The sequence below is a fragment of the Triticum aestivum genome, chromosome 3D (genome assembly GCF_018294505.1).
Source record: "Triticum aestivum cultivar Chinese Spring chromosome 3D, IWGSC CS RefSeq v2.1, whole genome shotgun sequence".
Classification (NCBI taxonomy): Eukaryota; Viridiplantae; Streptophyta; class Magnoliopsida; order Poales; family Poaceae; genus Triticum; species Triticum aestivum.
Genome location: NC_057802.1, coordinates 562,145,821 through 562,154,539, shown reverse-complemented (window position 1 = coordinate 562,154,539; position 8,719 = coordinate 562,145,821). Strand labels below are relative to the sequence as shown.

Here is an 8,719-nt window from a genome sequence, read left to right as displayed (position 1 = left end):
TAACTATATTTACTTTTTGTTGACTACTTAACTGAATTTAGTTGTTGACTAAATTCAGTTTAACTTGTGAACTGAATTTAACTGTTGTTAGCTGAATTCTACATTATTTGCAGGGAGGTATTGACTATGGAGGTGTTGAGTGGTTTGATGGGCCTTGGCCTGTCATACTACAGAGGTGTCTGACAATACTTTGGGACATGTTTCATGAGCAAACTCCTGAACATGTGATGAATAGACACAGCAAGAAAAAGACACATTCGTGACATTACGCCCGAATAAAAATATTTTCTGTCATGGAAGTGATATCCATGACAATAATAGTGAAAAAATATGTATCATCATGGATGTGGCGGGCACTTACTTCTATGACAAAAAATGGGTTTTTCGTCCTTGGAGGACACCTGCAAGCAAATTTATATTTGTGCATCTTTGTTTCCTTATTTTCATGTTGCTGATTTTATGATGAACGTGCTTCATATTAAGTTTATTTATGTGATTGCTTATCATGCCTATGTAAATTTTGTGTCGAATGAAACAACTATTAGTAAATATGTAAAGTTTTAAGAACACAAGAATCGGGTAAGGAAAAGCAAATATTATAGCGAAGTGAGTCTTAAATAAGTGGGGTGTTATTATAACTCATTGATTTTCCATAATGCATAATTGTAATACAAGAACTGATAATGTCCAAAAGGCATTAGCCTTATGCTGGGTAGTGCATATGAATGAAAGAGTAATCTATATTGATAGCTAGAAACACAAGTTGGCGAATGCTAACCATGAAGTTCTTCTGTTTGAGAAAAGAAAAGGCACTGAAATTTGCACTCCCTGAATAGAGATAAATGCTTGGCATTACTGAAGCGTGGGTTTTCCTATTTTCGCCTCTAACTTGTAGCCCTGATGTCAAAGCGATTCCTAAAAACATTTTTAGAAAACACCCCATATATTAGCAGAATCACTAAAAGTTTGACATCAGATTTTTAGCCTCTTAGAATGGACGTCTCCTAGGTTGTTGATTCCTGGCACAAATCTTAGAGTAGGGAGATCAACCACGTCACGCTTTTTGTCATTCGAAAGAACCACACCTTTCTTATCCTCTTCTCCCCTTTTCCCCACACCCACTCGCAACACACTGCATCCCACCATCTCTCCTCGTCACGGGACATAGAGAAGTACGGACATGCGCTGGCGACGAGGCCCGCCCTTGACGAGATCCCACCACCGTCGCGCGGCAGGGACTGAGGACGAGGATGGTGGAGTCCATGGAGGTGTTGCTCGTGGGGAGTGGCGAGAACTGCTCCTGGTAGACCATTTTCAGCCATAGCCAGGGGAGCTCCTCCGTTGCAACGGCGCTGCGATGGCGTTTTCCGCGAGGATGAGGAGCGAGGGAGGCGGCAGACCCGTCCTCCTACACGGGAGGTGGGGTGCGTGGTGGCGCAGGATGCGACGGCGCATACACTGGTGGTTGTGGTTGAGCCGCACTTCTACAAGACAATGGAGAAGAAGCACCCTGCGACATGTAGAAGTAGGAGCTCCGAGCTCCGGAGCCTCTTCCCCGTGCCCGTCCTCTTCGTCGTCATGCTTCTTCTCCCATGCATCACCACCACAACCACGATAGTGACAACAACAGTCATAGCCATGACAAGCAGCAAGTCAAAGATCCCATCGGTGCCTCCGTCCATGCAGGTCGCTCCTGCATCCATCCTCTTTGCATAGAAGGGGAAGAGCTGCATCAACAACTAGCAGTAGCAGCACATTAGGTTCGTCCCTAGATGCTCACTTCCCGCAAATTTTGACGCAGTTTACACATAGTGCATGGCAAACTAATCGACCAAACTTGTATGTCCAACTTTATACATCCAACTGTAGGAGATATGCCCTAGAGGCAATAATAAATGTTATTGATTATCTCCCTGTTCATAATTATGTTTATGTTCCATGCTATAACTGCTGTGGTTCCCGAGCCCGTATATCCATAAAGGCTCTGGGGAGAACCCATATGCACGTGTGGAATAATAAACGATAAAATGTATTCCTACTCATGCCTCTAAGACTAGCTCAAGTGTTGCATGATGATTATGTTTTCCCAATCATGGGCATGTCTATGCCTAGCAACTTTGAGGGCACAATGTCAGGAAGGACATTTGTGTTGAATCGACCCAAATTGATGTTATGCTATGAGATACATTCGTCACAAGTTTATTGGTACATAACATAGAGATGGTTAACGTTTGCATGATTCCTTAGAACATGAGAGTATCGAGTTTCTTCATGCTTGCTTCATGAACTTTGGGGTTTGTTAAACGTCATCCGTAAATGGGTGGCTATTACGGCGGCTTACGGGTTCATGGAAAAGTGTGTCAAGTAACTTGATAGCTCAAGATTGGGATTTGCTCCTCCAACGATGGAGAGAAATCTCTGGGCCCTCTCGGTGTTATGGTATCCATCATCGTCTGGCCAGACACTTTGTGATTTGATCACGGGGATGCCGGAACACGATAACGAGAAAAGAGAACAATACCGGTAACGAGGTAACTAGCATAGTGGACAAGTTGTTGATCCACGGGAATGCCAACATGTCTCACCTCGGGTAATTTGTAACATATCGCGAAGCAACAGGAATAGCACACGGCAACTGGAGGTTCACTCGAATATTTATTCGTGTGGGTATAGGGGTCAATATGGGTGTCCACGGCTCCGATGTTGATCATTGATCGGAAGGGGTTCCGGGTCATGTCTATACTTCACCGAACCTATAGGGTCACACGCTTAAGGGTCATCTATCTGCTGAATACTAGACAGGGAGTCTGAGAGAAAATCACCGAAAAAGTTTCGGACACCGAAAAGTTTCGGACAGCGGAATCGTACCGCAGAGAGAGGTCATCGGATAAGTTTCGATGATACCGAAAAGTTGTTTCGGGATACACCATTAAGTCAAATTGGTTTCGGCACATGCCTGATAATTCTTGGAGGATGCCAGAATCATTCTGGAAGCTTTTTGGAATTTTCTGAGATAAAAACCGGAAATGTTCCGGAGCTGCCGGAGCCACTTCAGATGCGTTTCGCAGATGAAAATCACTAAAACCGGAATTGTTTCGGAACGCGTTGAAAATCATTTTAGTGGGTACTGGAAATGTTCTTAGCCCACATAAATATTTTCAGTTCGATCAGACGCTGAAAAATGTCGTCGTGAATAGTGAAAATCAGCTTTATGGTTACTTTATGGAAAGCCACCTTTTGGGGCTTTGCTCCAAAAGATCTTGGGGATGACATGGATGGATAGGAGCCATTTTTTGGGCCCCTCATGGGGGTGTGGCCGGCCACATGGGGTATCCCCCCTTGGGGACCCTCTTGTTCCTTGGTTTCACTCCTAGGTCCTTGTGGAAGGACTTCATTCATGTGCATTTTGGGTTTTTTGTGAAACTACCCTACCCCCTTGGGATTTCCTATAAATAGAGGTGGAGGGGCAGCCCTCCACACTCATCCCTTGCTCTCATACACATGCCATGCATTATCTGGCTTCTTCTCTCCCTCCCACGAAAAGAGTTTCGTAGAGCCGTAAGGCTGTCTGGGTTCCGGCAGGAACTAGTTCTGGACGGCGAAGCCCTGCCGGATAGATGACACCGCATGTGTGCAACTCTGTAGAGAGATCGTAGTTTCGGTCTTAGTTCGTGAGTGCCTCCCGAAGGGCTGTCCGTGTGACCGTCCGAGTTTCGAAGGTCCTCCCGAAGGGCTGTCCGAGTGACCGTTCGAGTTTCGAAGGTCCTCCCGAAGGGCTGTCCGCGACACCGTCCGGGGGACTGTTCGACCGCCTCCCGGAGGGCTGTCCGAGGAGCAGATGAGGGTATACATCCTCGCGGTTGGGAGGTTGTAAATCCTAGCTGCGGGGATCTGCACCGCCGATCATCATCGACTCTACTTCCCGCTGCGCTACGAGTCGGTAACGAATAATATCAAACCATGTATGCAGTCTCCATAGTGGTCCTGGGCTGGTGCGTAGGTCAGAAATTTTTTGTTTTCTGCTGCGTTCCCCTACACCAACTGCAAACTATGTGATGTGATTGCTAATTGACCGAAATGTGATGCATTTTACGCATAGTTCATGGCAAACTATGTGATGTGTGCTATGACCAAATTTGTATGTCCTTACAAATAGTTCATGGCAAACTATGTGATGTGATCCTACGACCAAACTTGTATGTGCAAACTATGTGATGTGATTGTTATTTTATTTATTATTTTGAGAAAATGATGTGGTTGTAAACTACTAGTACTCCATTTAATAATGTAAAATGTTTTTTGACACTAGGGAGTATGTGTGTGCAAACTACTCAACATTTGCATAGAAGATGTTTCATGGGCCCAGGAGATGCCTGCTTCCGAGATTTGGCCCAACATTCTGCTCACCACCACCACTCACTCCAACAGCGCCGCCGCCTCCATTCCCCATTGCTCCCCATACCAAACCCTCGCCGTCACCTCCCTCCCCTGCCCCTCCACCGGCGGCCATGGAGACGGACCCGCGAGAGATCATCGGCGCCTCCGGGAGCGTCTCTAGGAGCGATTTGCGCGCCGACCTTGAGCGCCGCGGCCAGGACCCCGAGTCGCTGGATCTCGGCACCAACATGATGCTCCACATCCTGTACGGCTACCTCCCGAAGCCGCCCGTCTCCCCCACCGCCACCATCTCGCCCGCCGGCGCTTCCAGGGTCCCCGACGGCGTCGACCGCATCAGCCGCCTCCCCGATGTGGTCCTCCTCGACATCATCTCCCGCCTCCCCGCCAAGGACGCCGCGCGCACGGCCGCCCTCGCCTCGCGCTGGCGCCCGCTCTGGCGCTCGGCTCCCCTTACACTTGTCGACAGCCACCTGCTTCCGGACGGCGGCGCGTCCGGGCCGCTCATCATCGGCGCTCCCTCCCCCCGCGCCGTCACCGCCGCGGTGTCCAGCGCCCTGGCGGCGCATCCGGGGCCCTTCCGGTGCGTCCACCTTACCTGCAGCACGATGGAGGAGCACCGGGGCGAGCTATCGCGCTGGCTCGACATCCTCGTCGCCAAGGGGGTCAAAGAACTCGTCTTTGTCAACCGCCCTTGGCCGATGGACCTGCGCCTCCCCTCCACGCTCTTCAGCTGCGCCTCCCTCACCCGCCTCTACCTCGGCGTGTGGAGGCTCCCGGACACCACAGCCGTACCGCGCGGCGCCAGATTCCCCAACCTCCTGGAGCTCGGGCTCTGCATGAATGTCATGGAGGACCGTGATCTGGCCTTCATGCTCGAAAGAAGCCCCGTCCTGGAGTTCCTCCTCATCATGTGGAGCCAGACCGGAGTGCGCCTCCGCCTCGTCAGCCAAAGCCTGCGATGTCTTCAGCTGGCCCTTACCTGCTTGCAGTACATCGACGTGGTGGATGCACCTCGCCTCGAGAGGCTCTTCCAATGGGAAACTGTTCCCAGGGCCGAGCCCACTCCCCCCGGCAACAAGAAACGCCCTTCCTGGATCAAGATTGGCCGTGCACCCAACCTGCGTGTGCTGGGATACATTGAGCCAGGAGGGCAGGAATTGGGGATTAGCAACACCATCATCGTGGTATGGAGCTCACAGTAGATCCTAATTTAATTTGCATGTCAATTGGTAATGCCAATTCATTTATCTGTCATTGGGCGCATTGCCAGGAGAGCAACAGTTGGTGGTAGGAGTAGATCCTAATTTAATTTGCATGTGTAGATCTTCTGTGCCAATTAACATCTATGATCTGAATTAGTTTATCTGTCCTCGGTGCATTGCAGGCTGGGACCAAGGAGAACATTGTCCCTAGTGTCCAGATTTTGGCCATGGTGGTGCAGTTCGGTGTCCGCAGCGCTGTGAAGAAAGTGCCTGGCTTCCTCAGATGCTTCCCCAACCTGGAGACGCTCCATGTCCATGTAAAATTGGTTAACTTAACTAGATACACTTGCTGCATTGGCAATTTTGCAATACTAGTGGCTATGGTATATCTAGCATGATCAGAGCTGTTAATAAGTTAGTTTTATGATTGATTGCCTGCTGCTGCTGCATTTTAAGATTATATGTATCTATCATCCAACTATGTATGCACTGATTGATTAAATTTGCAGTCCCCCACCTTATCTGGAGAGCCCACTGGCAAGGTGAATCTCAAGTTCTGGCAGGAGGATGGTCCCATCAAATGCGTCCTGCAGAGCTTGAAGAAGGTGTTCTTCTATGAGTTCCGAGGGTCGAGAAGCGAGGTTGCTTTCCTCAAGTTCATCGCGGAGACAGGGCGGGTGCTGGAGCAGATGGTGGTCGTGGTGGCTGCGGAATGTTTCTCTCCGGGGGATGATGGTGTGAATGCCAAGCTGAAGCCTCTGACGGGTGCGAAATGGAACAGCAAAGCTTGCCAACTAGAGCTCTTCAAGAGCCCGCGCACTGGCGGGGGAGGCCCTGCTTACAGCACCAAGATAGCTTGTAATTTTGGGTGGGCTGACCCTTTTGACCTCCAGTACTACTACAAAGCAGAAAGGATCCCTGTAAGTTAGTTTGTACAGTAGCTTTGTACAAGACCACTGGCAGCTTGACTTTGTGTTGTGGTAAGGACCTGGCAGCAGCTAAAAAACCTAGTTGGGGAATGCTTAGTGTGCCAAGACAAGTTTTATGTGGGATGTGGCTGGACGCAACAGATCGAATTTGATAGTGTTCACCTTATTTTACGTTTTAGTAGTCAATTGTCGGCATAGCTGTCTAGCCTCTCTGGTTCGTCCAGCTCCTATGCATTATGTTGTTGTTGTTGTCAGCATGAATGAATTCGATATGTGTTATGTTTTTTTGCTATGCATTATGCTGGTCTCAGCTGGAAAGAGTTTCTTACCAAATCATTATGTTACCAGCCAGCATGCAATTTTGCCTTAGTAGCCTGATTGATATATACTCTGATCTCAGCTTTATGGAGTTCTTGAGTTCACAGGTGATATATACTCTGATAGACTTGGCTTGAGCGCTTTGTAGATTTATTAGCCCAAGAGGCTACTCCAGTAGTAGATTCTGTTGCTAAAAGGGTAGTGATAGTTTGGCCGTAGGATATATCAGAATTCAGAGCACCCATCAGTTCTACTCCTATTAACTATCGCTCAGAAAAAATCAGTTCTGTTAGCTGGGTTGATTAGCAATCAAGCAGATCATACTACCACAAATAAATGTTACCCATTAATTAATGAAATTAAGGTAGCCTTTTTTAGAAAGAAATTAAGGTAGCTGACATAGTACAATATTGCTTTTTTTTTTTTGAGTCTAAACACACTTTATTAATCAAAGAAGTTCATAGGGATACAATGAATGTCTGGTGGGTTTATGAGCCACAAATGGCGCCCAAGATCCAGACTGAAAGCGTGTTTAGCGAGACTATGCGCCTCAATATTGGTGGTTCTACCTTCGAAGATGAAGGTACACTGATGAAAGTCTCTTGATGTCTCAACAATCTCCTTGACTGCGCTTGCATACGTCCCTCCCGTACCATGATTGATATCATTAACTACACCTTGGCAGCCAGATGCAACAATGAAATCAGTCAATGCCAAATCTGAAGCTAGCGCAAGCGCCTCCCGGCAAGCTAGCGCTTCGAGAGTTGCAGGCTCCGTGATGCCATATGTTTTCATTACTGAAGCACCCAAGAACTGACCCGAAGAATCTCTGCAGATGGCGCTGAAGGAGCCATACAGGTTATCTCTGGAGACCGCACCGTCTACCCTGATCTTCGAGAGACCCGGCGGTGGAGGGATCCACTTTTGCCTTGGTTGTTCAGTACTTCTAGCTGCAGGTGACCCACTCTTCTTGGGTTTACAATCTTCCAACTCTCTGATACATCTCATGATAAAATTATGCATGGATAGTGGGCTTTGGAAGATATTTTCATGGAGAGCCTGCCGACGAGCATACCAGAGAGCCCACAGAGTAACTGCAACTTGGGTGAATTCAACAGAGGGAAGTGTATCCAACAGTGAGAATAGCCAGCGTCGTGCATCAGGCTCACGGGTGCTGTTTAAAGCCTCAACCAGGTCATGATCTTGCAACGCCCAAACACATCGAGCTACCATGCAATGGAGCAAAGAGTGTTGCCATGAGTCTTCAGATCCACACAAACCACACCTCGTCGTGGTTGACATGTCCCGGTGGTGTAGAACATCAGCTGTGGGGACAGACTGCTGTGCTAGCCGCCAAAGGAAAATTTTAACTTTGGATGGAACATCCACTTTCCATAGTCTCTCCCAAGATTTAGCGTCTCTGGAGGTATCTGACGAGTGGCCTCTCCCCTCAAGCCAGGCTTCTCTCCTCATCTTTGTTTTAACCAGCATACGGTAAGCCGAGCGAACTGTGATAACACCGTTCTTCTCGTGTACCCAAGACCAGAAATCCTCGATTTGTCTTGTACACAGGGGTATAGACATTATCGCTTGTGCGTCTGTTGGTAAGAAGATCTGAGAAACTGCCACTCGGTCCCATTCTGCGCCAGGCAAAATGAGATCACTGACCCATTGTGGCTGATTAGCGAGCAGACTAGTTATAGGTCTCATATGTGCTGGTCTCGGGAGCCAGTTCTGATCCCATATGCGTGTCGTGAGTCCATCACCTATGCGTTTGATAATGCCCTGCTTGAGAACATCCTAACCCTCAATTATAGCCTGCCAGATTTGTGAAGGAGCCGATCCAAGCTCAGCATTCAATATATCAACCCC

General features: G+C 48.3%; 1 protein-coding gene across 1 annotated transcript; it reads left to right on the top strand.

Annotated features, from left to right (window-relative positions):
* The first annotated feature begins 4,317 nt into the window (after positions 1–4,317).
* LOC123080497 (F-box/FBD/LRR-repeat protein At1g13570) lies at positions 4,318–6,839 on the top strand. The gene is made up of 3 exons (XM_044503423.1): positions 4,318–5,582; positions 5,783–5,917; positions 6,110–6,839. Exons 1-3 carry the CDS (start codon positions 4,350–4,352, stop codon positions 6,527–6,529), a joined length of 1,788 nt encoding a protein of 595 aa, XP_044359358.1. The 5' UTR covers positions 4,318–4,349; the 3' UTR covers positions 6,530–6,839.
* Positions 6,840–8,719: the final 1,880 nt, after the last annotated feature.